The sequence below is a fragment of the Artibeus jamaicensis genome, unplaced genomic scaffold (genome assembly GCF_021234435.1).
Source record: "Artibeus jamaicensis isolate MK-2021 breed Jamaican fruit bat unplaced genomic scaffold, CSHL_Jam_final contig_867, whole genome shotgun sequence".
NCBI classification, from domain to species: Eukaryota; Metazoa; Chordata; class Mammalia; order Chiroptera; family Phyllostomidae; genus Artibeus; species Artibeus jamaicensis.
In genome coordinates this window covers 6,456,537-6,479,726 of record NW_026521995.1, presented here as the reverse complement: position 1 = coordinate 6,479,726, position 23,190 = coordinate 6,456,537, and the positions used below count along the sequence as shown (strand labels likewise).

General features: G+C 37.5%; 1 protein-coding gene across 1 annotated transcript in view; it reads right to left on the bottom strand.

The window, feature by feature from the left end:
* The window catches only part of GPR158 (G protein-coupled receptor 158), a 360,713-nt gene that overhangs the window by 145,475 nt on the left and 192,048 nt on the right, over positions 1-23,190 (bottom strand). Inside the window, exon 4 of the mRNA XM_037125812.2 lies at positions 2,003-2,226. Within this exon, the coding sequence (XP_036981707.2) occupies positions 2,003-2,226 (224 nt within the window). The remainder of the gene's footprint in view (positions 1-2,002; positions 2,227-23,190) is intronic.

Sequence of the window (23,190 nt, the reverse complement as noted above, 5' to 3'; positions counted from 1 at the left end):
CTAAACTAATTGAAATGAATGGAAATGCACAGGAAACCAATAGTAATGGAAAGGAAACTGGGACTCAAATCAAAGGAGTGGACCAGAAGGAGGAAAAAAATGACCGAACAGAAAAGAATGAAGAAATAAGAATTCAAAACAATGAGGAGAGGCTTAGGAACCTTCAGGGCATCTTTAAACATTCCAACATCTGAATTATAGGGGTACCAGAAGGGGAAGAGGAACAGCCACCAGTGGAAAACTTATTTGAACAAATAATAAAGGAGAACTTCTCCAATCTGGCAAAGGAAATAGACTTCTAGGAAATCCAGGAAGCTCAGAAAGTCCCAAAGAAATTGGACCCAAGAAGAAACACACCAAGGCATATCATCATTACATTAACCAAGATTAAAATGAAGGAGAGAATCCTAGAAGCAGCAAGAGATAAGGGGACAGTCACCTACAAAGGAGTTCCCATCAGACTGTCAGCAGATTTCTCAAAAGAGACCTTATAGGCAAGAAGGGGCTGGAAAGAAGTATTCCAAGTCATGAAATCCAAAGACCTACAACCAAGATTGATCTATCCAGCAAAGCTTTCATTTAGAATGGAAGGACAGATAAAGTGCTTCTCAGATAAGATCAAATTCAAGGAGTTCATCATCACCAAGCCCTTATTATATGAAATGTTAAAGGGACTTATCTAAGAAAAAGAAGATAAAAAAGATGAACAGTGAAAGGACAGCAAACTCACAGTTATTAAGAACCACACCTAAAACAAAAGCAAACTAAGAGGACAGCTGATCAGGAGCAGAACCATAGAAATGAAGATCATGGAGGGTTAGCAATAGGGGAGTGGGAGAAGGAGAAGGTGGGAGAAGGTACAGAAAATAAGTAGCATAGATGGTAGGTAGAAAATAGGGGGGGTAGGGCAAGAATAGTAGGGGAAATATAGAATCTAAAGGACTTGAGACACGTGGTCATAAACTAAAGGGGGGATAATGGGGGAGGGGGTGTATAGCGTGGAGGGGAATGAAGGGGGGGAATAGAACAACTGTAATGGCATAATTAATAAAATATATTGAAAAACTATTTTAAAGCAAAAAGAAAGGGATTTTTTAGAATAAGAAAAAAAATTTATAACTAGAACAATTTCTACTGTCAATGATCTCTGTAATGAGCTCCAAACCAATCTGTACAACTTTGCTAACACGGGGGTCATATGAATTCAGAAAAGGTGGAAACTTTAGATTTTTATTTTCTTTCCAATGGCAAAATGAGTTTCTGAAAGCAAAAGCACCACAAATTCTGACACAGCACTGGTTTCATAGAATTAACGGGATGACCCAGGGCAGACACCTCCCCAGAAAGCTTTGCTCTGAACATCTGAGCATTCATCCGCCCCTGACTGAGAAGCATACAAATGCTTATATTACTCTTCGATTTCTCAGAACTGAACCAAGGGACAGGCTCTCTCAACTGCTCTACAAGCTTTTTGCAACAGCACTATTATTCTGGGACAGTAATGTAAGACCTAATAAAAGGTCATGAATAAATTCATTCTTCAAAGTATAATCTGCTCAAAAATACATTGGTCTATTTCCCATATTCCAATATGGCTTAAAGAAATAAAAATGAAATATAATAAATGTCACAAAGCTTTCTAGATATGAAAAAATTAACAATATATTGGGCACTGGCAGAGTAAGTTCTTTGAGAAGCCAAAGAGATGATGTAAAAGATAGTCTTTTAAGACAATGAAGAACTCAAGCTCTAGGCTAAATAGAGGAAAATCTTCTGTAGAAAAAAAATGTTATAATAAAGTTTCATATTTTTAGTCCCTATTTCTTCTGGAAAGCTAAAAATATAACTTTCATACTCTCTAGTCCTATCCTACTATACAAAGATTTCTGCTTAATAGAGAAGCCACTAGGATTTTGAAAACTTCAACTGCTTAAAAAAAAAAAAAAGAAGAGGTCACTTTATAATAAAAAAGGAAGATCATAACCAGGGTACCTGGGTTTACCTTTGCTTTGCGAAAGTGGTAGACCACCAGCATGCTAATGAAGTCGAGCAGCATACACAGGGCTTGGAAGGAGATGATAGCAAGTCGTAAATACTTATCCTCCTGGACAAAGCAGGGGCTGTCATCGGCACAGTAGGGGCAGCCCTCCCTGCAGGGTAGGCAGACATGGGCTTCTTCTGACACATCTTTTGTACTTTCTGCAAAATGGTGATCCGGACCCCTTCCTGAAAGTTCCAAATAAAACCAGTGTCATTGCACCTCTGAGACAGGTGAGACTGAGTACAGAGTCAAAACACATCTTCACCTTTTTAATTGTTTTCCTTCTATTAAAGACCTTTGGCAATCTTCTTGCTAGAGAGGAGAGTTATTTTGCCTTTAGACTCAAACAAAATTCTTTTTATCCATTTAATTAAAAAAAAAAGTACCACTCAGAGTAACTGAGAAAAATTAGCAAACATGGAAATAGAACTCCTTAAATGCAGCAAATAGTTTTCTAAGTCCTTTATATCATTATCTCCCACTCACCAACAGATATCCTCTATGACACAAATCATATTCCATAAATATTTCTTAAGGAATTAACCAGAGGCAACATAAGAAAGTTGTATCTTTCCTGCAACAAATAAATATACACAACTACTTGAAACTACTTGACCTAGATGACAAAAAAATCCAAAATGAGGCTTTAATTACTCCTTAATTCAGCAGGAATCTCATCTACCAAGTTCATTAGGTCTAAATTGGATTAAATGGTACTTAATAGACCATTATTCAGTGTGCATTAGCATAATGATGGTACATTCTTTGCCCTGAGTACAATCCATACTTATAAGTTACTATGTAATTTCTCAATTTGCATACCCATAGGACATTGCCTCACTGTTAACTAACTGCTGCTATTGCCTCCCCTTTAACGTTAGGTTATTCTATCTCAGTTATCAAACTGAGCTCTGAAGCCTCAGGGTAAAGATCTCTTTAATTGTTGAGTATAGCATTGACAATCATCCAGTTAACACCATGTAGTAAAACCAATGAACAAACAAAAACACCTATATCCAACTCAATATTTCAACATGAAAAATGTTATTGAATATACACCCAGTTTAGTATATTACACAACCACATAGTTTGGTATATAATACAACCTCGATTGATTGAGGAATTTGGGAAAACGGTTATTCTCATTAATAGTATTTTAATAACAGAAAATTTAATAGAATGTTTTTATTACTCTCCCCCTTATTAAAGGTTCACAATTCTTCTAAAATATATTTGTCTACTTTATTTTAATAACTATAACAGCAAAAACAATTGAATATTTCTTTGATTCCAGGTATATTGTTTTTTAAGAGCCATCATTCTGTTACAGAGCAAAAAGTATGTAGATTTCAGTGTCCAGCAGATATGGTACCCATTCTTAGACAGCTTTGTGGCATTAGGCAACTCTCCTGACTGCTTTGGTTCTTAGTATATAATATATGAAATGTAAATTGTGTAGGGGTTTAAATGAGATGATGTATGTATAATGTGGGGCAAAAGTTGGTCATATGGATAATAATATAATAATGAATAAATAATATAAAGATAAACTGTTTTATGTACTCACAACTGTAAACCCACTTTGCCCTGCCCTATAAATCACAGTGTAACAGGGTGCTACTAAGGGGGAGGCCCCAAACAGAGATTTGCAATGGGGTCCAGAACTCGGTGTCCAGGAAGTATTAGACAAAAGTATATATATAGGATGTCCTCACCCCCATAAGTCTGAACTGGGGAATGGGACATATGGAGCAGGGCCATTGAGAGTTGTTTTGAATAGCTACAGTTTTGCAGATAAACTCTAGAACAGTTATTTAACATATCTATAACTTTTAACTGGTTTTATAGATATGTTAAACAGCTGTGGCCATGGTTTGAGCTGTGGCCATGGTTTGAGCGATGTAACTGGGAGGCAACTCCCCCTGGTTATAGAGCCTGCATGAGAGGTTGGAGATGATTAGCTCAACACCACAGGCCCATACCTGCCCAGACTTACTACATCAGCCCAGTAAAGCTAGAAAAATACAGGAATGCTGGCACCTGTGGCCAATTGTGGGAGGAGTTGGAAATGGTGTGACAGAGGAGGATTGGCACTGGGATTTAAACCCAGGCATGGCAGCCATGTGGCATCTTTGTGGGACCACAGGGCTTGGACAAGGAAGAACCACGGACTTCTATTTCTTTTTCTGAGATACAGTACTTGGGACTGGGCAGGGAGGGAAGGAAGGACTGTGCCTTTCTGGGTATTCTAAAGGACTTTGGGATCTCAATAAAAACATTAAGTAATTACTCTTAAGTTTGTATAACTCTTTAAATAAATAATCCCCTTCATTTTTACCAGTCTCTGGCATTGAGAGACATCTTTATCTGGTGGTCGGCAAGGTGAACCTAGTACAGGGTGGACAACCCCCAGAGCACAGGAGTTGGTCCATTCAGCAACAGTATATTGTTTCACCACCCTCACCTCCCCAGCCCAGGTCTGTTCTGTAACAACAGTGCCTAGCTTTTTCTTTCTCTCCAAGTATGGAAGGTACAAAGAGAAACTAGGAACCTACTTGTGCCTAAAGAAAGGCACTACTTGATTAAAAAAGAAAAGAAAACAACAACAACAAGAAAGTTCGAAGAAAAAGTTGAGGTAGGGAGGGAGGGAGTGGAAAGAATAAGTCCCATTTTAGACAAATTAAATTTGAGGTCCAACTCATTGTTCAAGAGAAATATATAATAAGAAGTGAGAAATAATACAAGTATTATTTCTTGTATTACTGGAGTATATGAAAAGGATCAGTATGAGTGAAAGAAGCTGCTGAGAGCTCTGACAGTCAGTGAGGTATTGATAAGGGAATGCAAAGAGGAAAAAGCTTAGACAGGCAGAAGTTTTTATAATATAGTAAAAGGAAACTTAGATTTACTGGAACAAGCTGGAATGTGAATTAAAGATGATAAGTGAGTAAAAGCCCTGAGGTTTAATGATTACTTTATCCTTCCCTGACTTTTAAGGCAGTAGTTTCCAAAGAATGGTAGAAGGAAATTAGGTTGTCAGACCTTAAGGAATAAACATGATAAAGTAGAATATTATTTCAATAAATGTTCCAATGAAGGAATAAACATGATAAAGTAGAATATTATTTTAATAAATATTCCAATGATAGAAAAGCTCTGATTAATAAAAATAACAATTAGAACTGTACACAAGATGTTTCCTCCATAATTCTTAAAGCAGCCCAGGAGTTCTGGCCAAGATGGAGCCATAGGCAGAAATGCTTCACTTCCTCACACAACCGAAAGAAGGACAATAACAAATTTAAAAACAAAAAACAACCAGAACTGCCAGAAATTTAAACTTCATGGAAATCTGACAACCAAGGAATTAAAGAAGAAACATTCATCCTGACTGGTAGGAGGGGTGGAGACAGGCAGCTGGGGCAGAGAGGATGCACAGCCAAGGAGGTGGCTGGTGGAACAGTCAGTTCCACACTTGTGGGGCATTAAGCTGGGAAGAACAATTGGGAAGCAAGACAGACCACAGAACCCAGGGTTTCAGCGTGGGAAACTAAAGACTCAAAACCTCTGGATGTAAAAATCTTTGAGAGTCGTAGCAGGGGGAGAAACCCTCAGTCTCACAGGAGGTCCGTGGGAGAGACCCACAGGGTCCTAGAATGTATACAAACTCACCCACCTGTGAATCAGCATCTGAAAGGGGGCAGTGCATTGTGGAAAGTGAGGGAAGTGATGAAAAGTGAGGCTAGAGTAGAGCCAGAAAGTGGCATTGTTTTCCTTCTGACTCCTCCCCCACATACAGCAAAGAGGGTTGCCCTGTCCTAAGGCTCCACCCCTTACAATATAACAGGTGCACCAAGACAGAGAAATATGGCCCAAATGAAAAAACACATCAAAACTCCAGAAAAAAACTAAGCAACAAGGAGATAGGCAACCTATCTGATGCCAAGTTCAAAACACTGGTAATCAGGATGCCCACAAAAATGACTGAGTTCGGTCACAAAATAAAGGAAGAAATGAAGGCTATATAAAGTGAAATAAAGAAAATATACAGGGAACCAAAAGTGAAAGGAAGGAAACTGGGACTCAAACCAAGGATTTGAAACAAAATGAAGAAACAAACATCCAAACAGAACAGAATGAAGAGACAAAAATTCAAAAAAAAAAAAAAATGAGGAGAGGATCAGAAAGCTCTAGAACAACTTTAAACATTTCAACATCCGAATCATAGGTGTGCCAGGAGGAGAAGATGAAGAACAAGAAATTGAAAATTTATTTGAACAAATAATGAAGGAAAACTTCCTCAGTCTGGCAAAGGAAATAGACTTCCAGGAAGTCCAGGAAGCTCACAGAGTCCCAAAGAAACTGGACCCAAGGAGGAACATACCAAGACACATCATAATTAAGTTATCCAAGATTAAAGGAGAGAATCTTAAAAGGAACAAGAGTAAAGGAGAGGGTTACCTACAAAGGAGTTCTCCTAAGACTATCACCTGATTTCTCAAAAAAAAAAAAAAAACCCAAAAAAACAAACAAAAAAACCCCAAAAAAACCTTACAGGCAAGAAGGGGCTGGAAAGAAGTATTCCAAATCATGAAAGGCAAGGACCTACATCCAAGATGACTCTATTCAGCAAAGCTATCATTTAGAATAGAAGGGGAGATATAGTGCTTCCCAGAGAAGGTCAAGTTAAAGGAGTTCATTATCACCAAGCCCTTATTATATGAAATGTTAAAGAGACTTATCTAAGAAATAGAAGATAATCAAAAATATGAACAGCAAAATAACAAACTCACAACTATCAACAACTGAAACTAAAAAAACAAAAACAAAATCTAAGCAAACAAGTAGAACAGGAACAGAATCACAGAAATGGAGATCACATGGAGGATTATCAGTGGGGAGAGGGAGAATAGGGGGGAAGGTACAGGGAATAAGAAGCATAGTAGGTAGACACAAAAGAGACAGGGGAGGTTAAGAATAGTATAAGAAATGGAGAAGCCAATGGATTTATGGGTATACCCCATGAATATGAACTAAGTTGGGGGTGGGGTACTGGGGTGCAGGGAGAAGAGGAATTAAAAAAGTAAAAAATAAAAATAATAGTTAAATCAGTAAAAGAACGTGGGTTTTTTGGTATCTTTGAATTATGAGTGAGAGCTGAATATAGCTACAGTCAGCAGAGGAAGGAATTAGAAACTAAGGGACAATATGGGAAGACTAAGAAAAGACTTAAGAAGTTAGGGTTGGATGTAATCAAGAGCATAGTTGAAGAAATTAACTCTAGAAATGATTACTTTTCTTCTAACACTAGAAAGAAGTAAAAGTGGATTAAAGATTGTTTTAAAGTAGTTTTTTATAGTGAGGAAGGGTGAGCTGAAAACTGTTTTGAAGTAGAAGAAATAAAATGTGGAAGCCAGTCTTGTATAAAGTTCTACACTTCTCAAGAACTCAGGTAAGAATATGGATTGAGACAGAATAAGGCCAGTTCTGGAATAAAGACATGAAAGAGTAAGGCAGCAATGCAATACAAAATGACTAGTTGGATCACTTGTAGAAAATCCAGTTAGGATAAGACAGTATGATTCACTAGGAGATGTGGTCAAGGCAGCTTTTCAATTTTCACAATTATCAGTAGCCTAGAAACAAATGGGGAGGATGGAGCAGTTGAGAGAACATAGCAAAGAGGACTATGAAAGTGGCATTGCAGGGAAGGAGGAAAAGCCAATGCAAGGCTGTGTAATGGAGCTGCAGCATTTGCTCACCTCCTGAGCCTGAGTACAATGAGGGGTTAAAGACAGAAACATTTGCCCATCATGAACCTTTCTCATTGATCAAGGGTGGCTTCCAGAGTCATTAGCTACCATACATTTTCTGGGTTAAGTACTCAGAGTCCAGAGCAGTTTCCTTCATCCTATGTCACGGCTTCAGTGATGTCCCACGGCAGAAAGGAGAGTTAGATGTAGGGCATGAATTACCAGTCTGAGGCAAAACAAAAATACATCTGCTTTTAAGCAAAGTTGTTCAATACTTTCAGAAAATAGTGATGGCAGTGGCTAAAGTAAGAGGGCCAAGTAGTATTTGAAGATACAAAACACGGGTATGTAATGCAGACACATTGAGGAATGACAGGGCACATAAGTTAAAAGCTATTAAGTATGAAAGCCTTGGATATTAAGAAAACAATAAATTAACTCTCTTGAGTACAAACTGAATAGTCATGTAAGTGAAAATAGAAAGGGTCATCATTCTATTTTTTTTTTTAATTTTTATTGTCATTTAAGTACAGTTGTCTCTATTTTCCTGCCACCACTTTCCCTGACCCCAATCATGCCCACCTCCCACCCTCAATCCTACTCCCCTTTGGTTTTGTCCATGGGTCCTTTGTACATGTTCCTTTATGACCCTTTCCCAAATCTTTCCCCCATTACTCCCTCTCTGGTTACTGTCAGTTTGTTCTTTATTTCCATGTCTCTGTCTCTATTTTCCTCTCTTGTTTGTTTTGTTCGTTAGGTCTCACTTATAGGTCTCACTTATAAATACAGATCATATGGTATTTATCTTAGGTAAAGAACATTGTCAAGGATTCAGATGGTCTGATAAAAATGACAAAAATGTCAAAAGCTCTAAGATCAGATTTGAGAGAAACTGGGATTTCTCTTTTTGGCCAAGAAGGCAAAACAGGGATTAAATTTACTTTACCACTAGAAACAAGAACAAAAAATGGACAAAATACTAAAAAGCAAAGTTTTACAGACACTGGACATTGGTGATCAAGAACAGTGATTTCTAATAAGTATAAACAAACACTTCTCAAACAAACCTAGCTACCATAATCAGAATCACACCAAAAATCTGTGTTACATTTACACAATGGAATACTACATGGCAGAAAGAAAGACGGAGCTCCTACCCTTTGCAACAGCATGAATGGAACTGGAAAGGATTATGCTGAGTGAAATAAGCCAGAAGGTGAAAGACAAATACCACATGATCTCACCTATAAGTGGGAGTTAATCAACAAAATAAATAAGCAAGCAGAATACAATCAGAGATATGGAAATAAAGAACAAACTGGCAGTAACCAGAAGGGGGCGAGGGGAATAATAGGGGAAACAAGTGGAAAGGTTGTGAAAGAACATGTATAAAGGACCCATGGGCAAGGACAACTGGGTGGGAGAGTTTTGAATGTGGGAGAGGAGGCATAGGCAGGGCAGGAGAGAGCAATGGGGGGAAATGGGGACAAAGGTAACTGAACAACAATAAAAACATTTTTTAATAAAGAAAAGATCTACCAAAAAAAGTTAGTGAAGAAAAACTATGGAAAATTTGTTTTGTGAAATAGTCCCTTTTAACATGGTCTTTGTTGTCTTGCATTAGCTAAATGGGTGGATATTTTCTCATTGTTTTAAGAAGATCCCTGCTGCCTATAGCCAAGCAGTATATACTACTTACTTTCATCACAAATGAAACTTGAAAAATTCACCTGTATCTACAAAAGTATAGTTCTCAAAGATGTTACAAGCAGAGACTTTTTTAGCACTTTGAATCACTCAAACCTGAAAAATACTGCAGTATGTTAACTGCATACTATTATTTTTTTTGTGGCATATGGTCATGGGAAGCAATCTCAGTCACATTTTAGATGCATTTGACAAGTCCCTTGTAAAATTTTCAATCATTTGTAACCAATCAAAATTTGAAAGTTCCTTTTTGCTTAAGACCAAATTTATGGTTCCCTTCTAAGAAATGTAGAAAACCTAAACTATCCCTGATTTGTTTTGCATCATTATTTTACTTTTGCCCAATTTCCTCATCTTTCAAAATCATTTTTTGAGAGTGGTATAAGATAGAAAGAACTGAGAAAATAGTATCTCAAGTTGTATAGCATTTGACAGAAACAAATTATTATTCAGCTCAGCAACTATTTTCTGAGTGTCAAATTATGTTGTCAGGCACTGTTTTAGAGAGATAAATAAGTAAACAAAATAGGAAAAGATCTCTATGCCTGTGGAATTTATGATGTATTGGGGAAATAGATAACAATCAATCAATTTAATACATAAATAATATTATATGTTAAAATTGAGAAGTACCAAGAGGAAAAATTAGTGGAGCAAGGTCAAGGACATCAGAGGTGCTGGGAGTAAGACTTGTAAGTGAAGAGAATTCCAGGCAGAAGAGACAGCTGGCACAGAGGTCCTGAGGTCTAGGCATACCTGGCACATATGAGCAAGTGCAGAGAGGCTGTGTGGCTAGAGTAGAGTGAGTATGGCTTGGTGTTGCCACAGAATAAGTCAGAGAAGTAATGGAGCCAGATCATAAAGGCCCCTGGAGGGCCACTGGAGAGAGCCATGGCAGAGTCTTTATAAGGGAATGACATGACATGTCTTTTGTTGTAAAAGGATTACTTTGGTTGTGCAGAGAATATACTATAAGGGGTAAGGGAAGAAGCAAGGAGATTAGTGTAAATCTAATGAATTGGCTATGGAATGAGAGAAAAAGAGTCCAGGATGACTCCTAGGTATTTGGCATGATCTAGAGGATGAATGAAGTGACCATCAACCAAGATGGAGAAGGATACATGTGGAGAAGTTTTTGAACAAAATCATAAGTTCAAACTTAACAGTTTGGTTAAGGATGTCTACTAGAGACCCAAGTGATGATGTTGATTAGGCATCTTGATATATAAGTCTGGAGTTTGTAAGAAAGATCTGTACTTAAGATAAAGATATGAAGATCATTGCATTTAGATAGTATTTAGACCTATGGAGACTAAATCAGTTCATCAAGAGAATAAGTGTGTAGAGAGAAGACTCCTAGTTCTCCACCAATTTCCCAGGCTCCGACTCATATTTTAAAGTGTGTTACATTATTTCTTTCCATAACTGCAAATGTAAAAAAAAATCCAACCAACAATTAAACATTTTCTCTGCATTTAAATATGACAACACCATCAAAGAGCTACAGCTGCTATCTTGGTTTGGGTCCCTGAAAGTAGAGCCTGAGATAAGGACCTAGATATAGGTAACAGATTTGGGAGGTGATTTCTCCAAACCAGAGTGAAGGATCAGATAGAGTAGGACAGGGAAGAAAGAAAAGGCAATAAAAAGTACATTATGGGTTTGGATATCCAATACTGTAGGTAATGTGGGCTCAACTCCCCGGGCACTCTCTAAAAAGTGCATACAATGTCTCTCAGATTTGTTTCTCCAAAGAATGGGAGGCTGGAGCATTTATGCAACAACTATCAACCCATCAGATATGAGTTGCCCCATGGAACTTCAGTTTCCTCACAATCCTTGTCAATGGTTGAGCAAGCTTAGAGGGCTTTAGAAAGAGTCTAGAGTAAAAAAGGAAGAAATTCTGTAAGCACTTGACGTGAGATGGTGGAAGCATGCTCAGTAATTATCATAGGGACTAAACTCAGAGGTGGGTGAAGCGTAGGCAATGCAAAAAGCCAAAAAAAAAAAAAAAGTATGATAGCTTCTAAGTTCCAAAGTAAGCTGTGTCTGGCACCCACATAGAATACAATCTGAATGGTGCCCCCTAGGTTTGAGCAACATGCTAACTATATGCTGGATTTAGAGAGAGACACAGTTTAGGACCCGGTATGTCACACAGATAATTCTAATTATGTTGTTAAATACTTTCCTATACATTTGAAAGAATTTATTTGGCAAAAGTAATTTATTATTGCCTACAGTTCTTTTTTTTCCCTTTATGTATCGATTTGTTAAAGACAGTAGAGAATACAATGACTTACTCCCAGTTTACACTATTCCATTAAAAGAGTAGAACTGTCTCTGGTAGATTTTTGTTATGTGAATTATAACAAAATTAATCTCAGGATGGTGAGATACTCTAATAAACTTGGTATCAGGAATGGTTGGTCAGAGACCAGGAAGTCTCTGCCCATTAACTAAGATGGTGGCAGGGGGAGACTCTTACACTGAGCCTTTCCCCTTGGCGTGGGACCAGGAGCAGATAGGCATATATGCCACAGAAGTCAAAATGGCACAGGAGAAGGTGCAGGGCCAAAGAGCCCTGTGGGTCTAGCATGGAAAAAGAAGGGCTTGGTTGGAAGGTGGACCCACCCAAAGTACCAAAAGTTTGGGAGGCTGATTGGTCATTTTGAGAAGGTACCTGGACTGACCCATACCCAAACTAATATAAACTGAGAGGAACAGAGAAACACTCTGACTTGACTTTCTGGCTCCAAACCTGCATTCTCATGGTGTGTTCCCTGTTCTCTCCATCAGCCATGTGGCCTTAGCAGCCCATGGTCTCCAAGAGGGAGTCTCTCTCTCTTTTTCTCTTTCTCTTTCTCTTTCTCTCTCTGTCTCTCACACACACACTCACTCACACCCCTTATGAAGCCATTTGCCAATGTGTCCACGTGCTCTCTCCTGGGAGCATGCAGCCTTGTGGCCTTAGCAGACACATGGTCCGTAGCCTCTGGAAGGGAGCCTGAAACAGGAAGCAGCCTAGAAGGAGCCAAGCTACCTGGATGATCGTTTAGCAGCCTCCTGAAGATTCTAAAAGATGGAACTTTAAAATGGAGAAGGAACTCTCAGCACTGCTTTTGTTTTGGTCTTGCTGAGGATGGTTGTACTTTGTCTTTTTTTTTCTTTAATTGTTGCTCAAGTACAGTTGTCTCCATTTCCACCCCTATTCTCCCTGACTCCAGCCATCCCCGTCTCATACCCCTGATCCCGCCCCATCTTGGTTTTGTCTATGTGTCCTTTATAGTTGTTCCTGAAAATAAGTGGAACCTAATCAATAAAACAAACAAGCAAGCAAAATATAACCAGAGACACTGAAATGAAGAACAAACTGACAGTAACCAGAGGGGAGGTGGGAGGGGATAATGGGGACAAAAAGGGGAAGGGTTTTCAGGAACCACTATAAAGGACATTTGTCTTGGTTTTGTGGACAGATGAGCTTTGAGACACAGAGTCTGCCACTCTCCCAGATCACAAACAAAACCTTTTCCCTTTTGCATCAGCACCTGCCTCACAAGTTTGGCTTTTGGGGTAGCAGGCAGATGAACCCCCTTTTTCTGCTCAGTAACAAGCTAAATTGATTCAACTGCCCAAGTCTGTTTTTTTAAAGATCTGAAAGTACAATAAGTTTAAATCATCATAAAAAATAACACTTATTTTAATGTTAGCAAAAAGGGCAAAACAATTTTTCTTTTTATATTTTGCCAAATTCAGTAACTGATTTTAGAGAGAATTTATAGAGACTGAATTTATAGAGAATTGTCAGACACCCATAAGACATTCTGCAATAGTCTAAATATTTGGTTTTAAGATCAATTGTTTCCTCTCCATAAGATATACCCAAACATTTAAAAATAAGAAAAAACAAAATAAATTTCTTCTGAAATTAAAAATGCAGTACATCTTTCTGAAATTTAGTTTGTGAGCTTTAAATTTATATAATTAACAAAAAAGCTATTTTCTTTTTCTTTCTCCTACTACAAATCTTTTTCCTAAATTAAACTTTGATATAACTTCTTCATTATGACAGAAAGATAAACATATCTTTCACTAACTCATATTGTTGCTCATATATTTCCTACCTATGGCCCCCTCTATGTTGATATATTTTGTTTTTCATGTAAATCAAGGTTCTTTCATATTGATTGCAATGTCCCCCAATTTTGACTTACTATGGAGACTAAGTTATTTGTCTAGATTCAACGTACTCACGCAGAAAATAGGAGGAAGAATTCAGAAACACAAGTATTTCAGACAATCCTACTGAATACTCCATTCTTACTGTGCAAAGCTGGCTTTAAATGTGCCTGGTCTGGCATGTTATTTTCTTCACCAACTTGTCATCCACAGATCCACACCAACACAGAGAACTTCTCATGACGGATCCACTCTCTGTTTGCTTCTCTTCCTCATGCTCCAAGCCCCTATAACTATCTTTATTTGGCTCTGTTCTTCTACTCTGCTCACTGTTAGTGTCCCACAGATCTGTGTGCTATGTACAAGTAAACTGTGTTTTCCCTAACAATAAAACAATGGTTTTGTATCTTCATTTTTTAACCTAGGTTAAAATTACAAAAGACCCAATATAGAGGGCCATAAAATAAAAACATGACCGCAGGACATACAATGGAAAAAGCACACACACTTCATGATCTTTCTCAGGTATGACAGAAATAATAGTTAACAGATATTATTACATCTATTGTAGTAATAGCAGCTAGATATAAAGTTGGAAACTGACATAATTCCAAACCATTATATATTTTCTGATATGAGTAATACTAAATTATGTTGGTTAAATGAATGTTTCAATATTCATGGATAAAAGGCAATTTGTTAGAAAATAAATTAAGATCATAGTTTATTCTTTTTGTTTAAAGTATCGCTATATCAACTCACAAATGTCAAATAGTAACATGCTAAAATGAGAAACAAAACCAAAAGTAAGAGATTTGATTTTTTTCTTTTTATTTAGTTTTTAATTTTTTTTCTTGTATTGATTCTAGAGAGAGAGGAAAGAGAGAGAAAATCATTGATGTGAGAAACTTCGACTGGTTGCCTGTTGCACATGCCCTAACTGTAGATCGAACCTGCAGCCCAGGCATGTGCCCTGACTAGGAATTGAACCTGTGATCTTTCATTTTGTGGGATGATGCTCCTAGCAACTGAGCCACCCTGGCTAGGGCAGAGACCTGATTTCTAATGCTTAAAAAATCTAAAATTAAGGACAGAGCTTTATACATTATATCCTATAGAACTCAAAACATGATATATGAGGAAGGGCCCCCCAAAACCCAGAATTATCTTCTGAAGGGCAGGCCCCTTTTCATATAGGCTTCTCTCATTAGGAGAGTTTCCTGGGAACCCATCCCTGTATCAGTGCACCAGCTGGCAGTGTGAGAGGCTACATTTGGCTTCAGTGAATTTTTTGAAGACCCTTTCAAGCGTTTCTCCATTTCATGGTGGGTGATGTATGAGTGCACCTGTCCCCAACTGCACTGAGAGTTCAGCAGTTTTTGACCCAAAACAGCATGACCTTCATGCCCCACCTTCCCTATTCACCTGATCTCACCTTGAGTGACCTTTTTCTGTTTCCCCAGATGAAAAAAGTCCTCAAAGGGAAACATTTTGCCATGTGCAAGAGGTGAAACAAACAAACAAAAACAACAGAAGCACTAAAAAACATCAAAAATGACAAGTTCAAAAACTGTTTTGAGCAGCGGAAAAAATGTCAAAATAGGTGTATTGCTTCAAATGGAGAGTACTTTGAAGGTGACTGAAGTTCAAACATGTAAGAATAAATTCACAGTATTTTGTAAATAAATTCTGATTTGGGGGGTTCCCCTTGTGTGTATATATTATATATTATATATCATATACTATGGAATATTATTCAGCCATGAAAAAGATGCCCTGCCACATGGTCAACATGAATAAACCTTGAGCACATAATGGGACAAGTCAGACAGAGAAGGACAAGGGCTGCACCATATCACTTATCCAGGGAATCTAAAAAAGCCAAACCTGTAAGAAACAAAGAGTAACACAGTGGGCATTACCAGCTAATGGGAGACTGGAGGAATATGACTGATGGTGGCTGAGGATACAAACTGGCAATGAGTACTAAATAAGCCACAGAGAGCTAAAGTACAGTAAACTGAATATAGACAATAATGTTGTACTCTAATGACATAAAGTGATAACTAGTGCTTCAATAGCAATGACATTACAATATATAAATATATCCAAGTAACACACCATATACCTTAAATTTATGAAATGTCACAGGTCAAATTTCCCACATAAAAAAGTCCCATATATTCTTTATCCAGATTCATTGATTTTTTTAATCCTCACCTGAAGGTATGTTTATTGATCCGAGAGAGAGAGAGGGAGAGAGACACTGATGTGAGAGAGAAATATCAATTTGCTGTCTCCTGCACACAACCCATCCAGGGACTGAACTCGAAAGCTAGGTTGTAATATGCTCTGACCAACATTGAACCAGCAACCCTGAGGTACATGGGACAACTCCCCAACCAACTGAGCCATCCAGCCAGGGCCAGATTCATTCATTATTTACATTCTATAGCATTTACTTTATCATTCATGTTCTCTTGATAGTTACATGTTTATAAATTTATACAGATATTTTTGAAGCATTTCACATTAAAGTTAAGAGTATTCTGTCCCTTTCTCCATAAATACTTTAGTTTGTATATACTAAGAAAACAGAATTCTCATACAAAACCACATTATGATTTTCAAAGTTAATAAATTTAATGTTGACACAATATTTTTTAATGGATAGGCCATATTAAAATTTCATCAGTTTTCACAATAATGTTCTTTGCAGCCATTTTTATCCCTCCAGGATGCAATCAAGGGACATGCCTTGTATTTAGGTGCCATGTCTCTAGTCTCTGATATGGAACATGATTAAGACAATAAGTATTTTTTCTAGTCTTCCTAAAATCTTTTCTGATCAGTTTGTGAGTGAATGAGCAAATTTTAAGATTGTATCACAGAGCAAACAAGCTATTGAAAAACTGTATGAAGTGCATATAATAATATTAAATTGTGTACCTGTATGTTACACGATTGTTGACTACATCCTTTTTCATTTTTACTCTCTATCATTAGCTAAGAAATGGTGTTAATTTCTTAATGAGTTCTTCATTTTTATGTTGTTATATTAGACTCTGATTTGCTTATTGATATTCTAATGGGGTTTGAAGAGTTAACACTATTAACAATGGCTTTCTAAAGATTTCACCTCATTTGGGAATTTTAAAAAAATCTTCTACTGACAATGCAAAATAACCAAGAAAAATACAGAGATACAGTTTTAAATAATTTGCTTACACCTCTTATCACTTTATTATTCTGAATTTCAGTTAATACTGTCGTCATTCCTATCAAGCCATTCCTGTCTCTGCACACATGCACAAAATCAGTAAATAATAAACTGTATTAGTCATCAATTAAAGGTTGTTCTGCCCTGGCTGGTGTAGCTCAGTGGATTGAGCACGGGCCTGTGAACCAAATAACTGTGGTTTGATTCCCAGTCAGGGCACATGCCTGGGTTGCAGGCCAGTTCCCAGCAGAGGACGCATGAGAGGCAACCGTACATTGATATTTCTCTCCCTCTCCTTCCCTTCCCCTCTGAAGATAAATAAATAAAATCATTTAAAAAAGTTTCTTATAAGTAATATTAAGTATTAATATCAATTTTCCTTCAAAAGGTAATACCCTTTTCCTTTGCACAGAATTGCAAATGCATTTAAAAGGTAACATCAAACAAGTTATGTGGAAAAATTCTATTGGAATGTCTGCTTCCAAATAAAAAAGAATTATATTTGCATACATTGAGAAATTTTGTCATCCACCATAAAAACCCAAGTGGCAATTTCAGTCACTGCAGATAAATGAAACACTAGAACTTTCCAGAAATTTTCTTAAAATATTAGTTTTTTTTTGGTTTTCTGAACTGAAGATTCAATTAATGAATAAACTGAAGGGACACTTTTCTTCTACGCTTCCACTTTTTAAATTAAAAACATACTTTTTTCTTAGTATCAAATCAGTAGATCAAAATGTAGCCACATTTCTATAACTTGAGGTACATATTTTCAAAATATGCCCCAGAAAGTTCTCTTCCTATGTTTTTATAGAAGAAAAATACTGAGTGTTTGATTTAGAAAGCAATGAGTTTTCTAAATCAAAGTAGGTAGTGTGAACTGAAGCAGAAATTATATAGTTCAGGTCTTCATAGTATAAAGTTTATATAGAAATATCACCATAATATTAACTGTTTTGCTGGTTAAGTTTTTTAAGTGCCAATAGTATAAAATTACGTTTTCATAAGAGCAAAAACCATAACATTCGGACATTTGAGTACCTGGACAGAGGTCTACCCTCTAAAGCTCTTACATTTGACCTAACTTACTATTATTGAACAGTGAGTTGTATTGTATTTAAGGCTGCCCTCATTTGTTGTGTGTGGGTATTGATATAGGTTTTGGGAAGATGTGGGTCTGCCCTGGAATCTTAGAAACTCCACTTTTTAATATCACTTCTTTTTCTCCAGTTGCTAAAAAAATATATCTGGCACATAGTCATTGCTCAGTAATATTTTTGACAGATGAAAATTCAAACCTATAAATTAATGAACAAACCAATTGATCAGAGGTCCCTTCTTGGGGATGTTGTGGTCTTCAGTGCTGAGAACTAGTTCTGACAGAAGAAGATATAACCCAGACCTCTGCAAGATCAGCCCCATGTGCCTAATATATCATAAGCCCCTGCTCCTTCCATTCCACAGGCATGCTGGAAGAAAAGATGAGTCACGGACAATGAAAACAGCTCAGCAGGAAGAATCAAGTCACACACTGAGAGTCTAGCATTGGCTGTAAGTACAAATAATACTCATCTGCAGTCATTATTAGGGTAAACCTCTCCTTCCTTTCCATGCTCATATCTGCTTTTTCACTAGAATTGCAAGAAACATATTCATCAATCAAAATTTGGAGTTAAAATTCTGCAGTGAACTAACCACGGGAAGATTGATTGTTATTTGTTATTTCATTTGTTTAGGATGATGAAGTAATCTTGCCTCTAGTCTTCAGATATATAAAAATCACATCCAAAAATTAAGTGGAAAAGGTACATGCATATGAGTAGCTCCAACACACTCAGGAGATTTCTGTGCATGTTTGCTCCAATATTTACAATATCCATGAGGACAGAAAAGTTAGCAGATTGCGGTTACAGTTAGACTGCTATACAAAGATTCCTATTGTGAAGACATGAATATATACTTGCATATCTTAAAGTTAGCATTAGCTAATAGACTTTCATATATTTAAATCATGAATAGCTAGCTGTGAATACAGATTCAAAATGAAACCCAGTGCAAAATGAAAACATTTGTAACTCTCACGGTGATTATAGTTAAGAACTCAATCTTTCCCTGCATTTCTATATACTTACCTATGTATCTTACATTTACTTTTATATTGACTCCTAAATGTTTGTCCTACAAGTGACTTTAGTGGTATTTTTAACAAAAATATAACCTTCGATAGATCTCAGAAAGATTCCAATATAAATTATAAAATTATTAAACACATAGGGATTTTTGCCTACAGACAATTTATGTATTCAATCACCACAACACATAAATAAAAGGACTAAATTCTCCACATTCACATCAATATAATAATCATTATAATTTGGGGGTATCATCTGTTGCTATCTTATTTACTGCTCATAACTACCAAAAAGATAGATTTTAGTAATTCTGCTTTGTAAATCAGAATATATGAAAAACTTGCCCAAGTTTCCTGCTAGTAAGTAGAGACAACCTTCAAATCCATCTGTCTGACTCAAAAGCCAACCTAACACACCAAGCTCACCAGAGTATAATTTCTTCTAAGTCAATTATCTGGAGTTGTAAACTCCTCTAGAAAACACAATTTCCTCTAGAAAAAAATACTATGACCTACTGTAAACAGTGTAATGAATATTACATGAGAAATAAACTCACTGAGTTGTACTATTTTTGTATTACTGCTATAACCAATGACCAAAAACAGGGTGTCTAAATGACACAAATTTATGTTGTTTCTTACTTACCATGTGATACAGTTATGTTCATTCTATCTTTCTGACATGGGTCCCAGAGGTCTGACCTGGGCCTCACAGGACTAAAATTGGGATGTCAGCAGGGCTGCAACTTTTTCTGGAGGGTCTATGGAGTCATCATTTCCTTGCTTTTTCCAGCTGCTTAAGACTGCCCACTTTCTTTGGCTCATGGACCCACTCCTTCATCTTCTAAACCAGAAATGCAGCATTTCTTTGACCCTTCTTGTGTCCTTGGTTCTGTCTCTGACCACAGTCAGAAAAGGGTCTTTATCTTTCAGGACTCTGGTGATTAGACTGGGCTCACCTGGCTAGTGCAGGACATCCTCCGTATCAGATCCATAATCTGCCACGTGAGCTGACACACCCACAGACTGTGAAACCTGGGATGTGCACATCTCTGGGGAGCCTGCTATTTTGTCTGCCACAATCAGCTAATGTGTGAATGCCTGCTGGAAATTTTTAAATGTTTAGTGGAAGATGATTGTTAACATAAGTGAATCTCTAATCAGTAATCTAATAATGCACTAAAATATTGTAAATAAAAAAGTAATAAAGTAAATAAGGAATAAATCTAATGAAGTAAAATTTTAGCTAGTAAGGAAGAAAAAAGATTTTTGGAGGACTGATTATTATATATGAGGCCTATTCTAAGAATAATCTAAACTGAAAAAATCGGGGACTTGGAAATATGTCCCTCTTCTGGGAAGTAGAGCAGATACTAAATAAAAAAGAAAAATATGAGAAGAATATTTGAGAAAGCGGGTAAACAGAATAATCACAAGATTTTAAATAATGATAATAAAAATAACAATATTTGTGATCATATGATATGTAACAACTACCATTACATTCATTATTTCATTTAATCCATATAACAACTGTATAAAGTAAGTGATAGTACACCAATTTTATATATGACACAAAGTTTAAGAAAGATTAATAATTTAACACAGTGCAAGTAAATAATAAAACCAGGATTAACATCATGTTCTTAATTATTGTGCTAAAATATGGTAGAAATTTAGCTGAGATTACCAGCTAGGGAAGTCCGACATGGTGTGACGTATGTTCCAATAATTGAAAAGAACACAGCCAAAGATAAACAAGACAAATGCAATAGTCAATAGTCCAAGAAGAGGGGCCGCACTGGGCAGTCTTCCACTGGCACCTAACTTCATCTGCCAGATATATTTACTGACTGGACCCCAAACCTTACAAGTAGGACAAATGAAAGAAGTTATGAAAATTGAAAATTAGGGAAATACTGAGACAAACACATAAGCCCAGCAGTGTAGATAAAGAATATTGCGAGGACTTCCGCCAAGATGGAGGTTTAAGGTGGATGTGCCGTACCTCCTCACACAACCAAGTTTAGGGACAACTAAATATTAGCATCAGAAAACACAACCAGAACACGGAAAACTTAACTTTTCGGAAGTCCGCTAACAACAAATTCTTCGGCCCGACTGGTAAGGGGCGAAACCGGCGCCGGGTGAGGAGTTACAAAGGAGGGCTCAATCGACCCGGGCGCGGAATCCAGACGCGAATCCAGTCGCACGGGTTCCAAACCCAGGATTGGACCTAGTGAGCGACCGAGCGGCCCACCGGGTGAGCGACTACGGAGGAGTCAGTGGGGAGGCGGTGGCAGCGAGTTGACTGTGGTTGCCTGGTTGCACGCGAGTGGGGGAGTGAGCGCTTGGACCGGCGGCGTTGGCGCCATTTCCCCGCTCTGACCACGCCCCCACATACAGCGTCACAACCCAGCGACCTGGGACTCCAAGGCGCCGCTTCTCTCACTTAAAGGGCCAGAACAGACCAAAAATGTCGCAGGGGGTCCTCAAAGTCCCGGAGATAAATCTAAGTGATGAAGAAATAGCAAATCTCTCAGACGCACAGTTTAAAACACTGGTCGTCAGCTTCCTCACAGATCTGGTGGAATATAGCCACAAATTAGAGAAACATATGAAGGCTAAATTAAGGGAAATGAATGGAATTCCACAGGAAATCCATAGAGATGAAAAAAAAACTGGGACTCAACTCAATGGAGTGAACCAGAAGGAAGAAAAAAAATCATCAATCAGAAAGGAATGAAGAAATAAGAATTCAGAAAAATGAGGAGAAGCTTAGGAACCTCCAGGACATCTATAAATGCTCCAATATCCAAATTATAGGGGTACCAGAAGGGGGAAAGACACAACCACCAGTGGAAAAACTATTTGAACAAATAATAAAAGAAAATTTCCCCAATCTGGCAAAGGAAATAGACTTCCAGGAAATCCAAGAAGCCCAGAGAGTACCAAAAAAGTTGGACTCAAGAAGAAACACACCAAGGCATATCATAATTACATTAGCCAAAATTAAAATGAAGGAGAGAATCCTGGAAGCAGCAAGAGCTAAGGGGACAATCACCTACAAAGGAGTCCCCATCAGGCTGTCAGCAGATTTCTCAAAAGAGACCTTACAGGCAAGAAGGGGCTGGAAAGAAATATTCCAAGTCATGAAATCTAAAGACCTACAACCAAGATTGCTCTACCCAGCAAAACTTTCATTTAGAATGGAAGGACAGATAAGGTGCTTCTCAGATAAGACCAAATTCAAGGAGTTCATCATCACCAAGCCCTTATTATATGAAATGTTAAAGGGACTTATCTAAGAAAAAGAAGTTAAAGAAACATGAACAGTGAAAGGACAACAAGCTCACAGTTATTAACAACCACACCTAAAACGAAAGCAAACTAAAAGGACAGCTAGATCAGGAGTGGAAACATAGAAATGAAGATCTCAAGGAGGGTTAGCAACAGGGGAGTGGGAGGAGGAGACGGGGGAAGAAGGTACAGAAAACAAGTAGCATAGACAGTAGATAGAAAATAGATGGGGGGGGCAAGAATAGTATGGGAAATATAGAACCTAAAGGACTTGAGACACATGGACATAAGCTAAAGGGGGGGTAATGGGGGGGTTGGGGGGGCAGGGTGGAGGGGAATGAAGGGGGGAATAGAACAAATGTAACAGCATAAACAATTCAAAAAAAATAAATAAATTTATTAAAAAAAAAAAGAATATTGCTACTACAGTTAGAGTAAAACTGATGAGGACTAGGTTTTGGCAATATAGTAAAAGTGAACCAGATCACAAAGCATAAGACCAATAGCAAAAGGGACTATGCCAATTATGAGACTGTGATGTTCAAGCAGTTTTCTTCTGAAAGTCAAATACCTCAAGCTTTCTGGCCACATCATGGAAGAGAGATAGGGAGTGTGAGAACCAAGCACAACAAAAAGACACACATTGCAGAAATAGGTTAGCCTTGCTACAGTTGGCATAGAGCTCAGCATCCTTATTTCATACCTGCTTTTCTTCTTTTTATTCAAAGACCACACAGTTCTAAAGTCCACCATTTTTTGTCTCCCCCCCCCCCCCATGATCAATAGCACCAGAGTTGGCAAAGCAGGAATTGTCAGTTTTAGGTATGGAACATTTGTAAATCAGGTCTATCTGGAA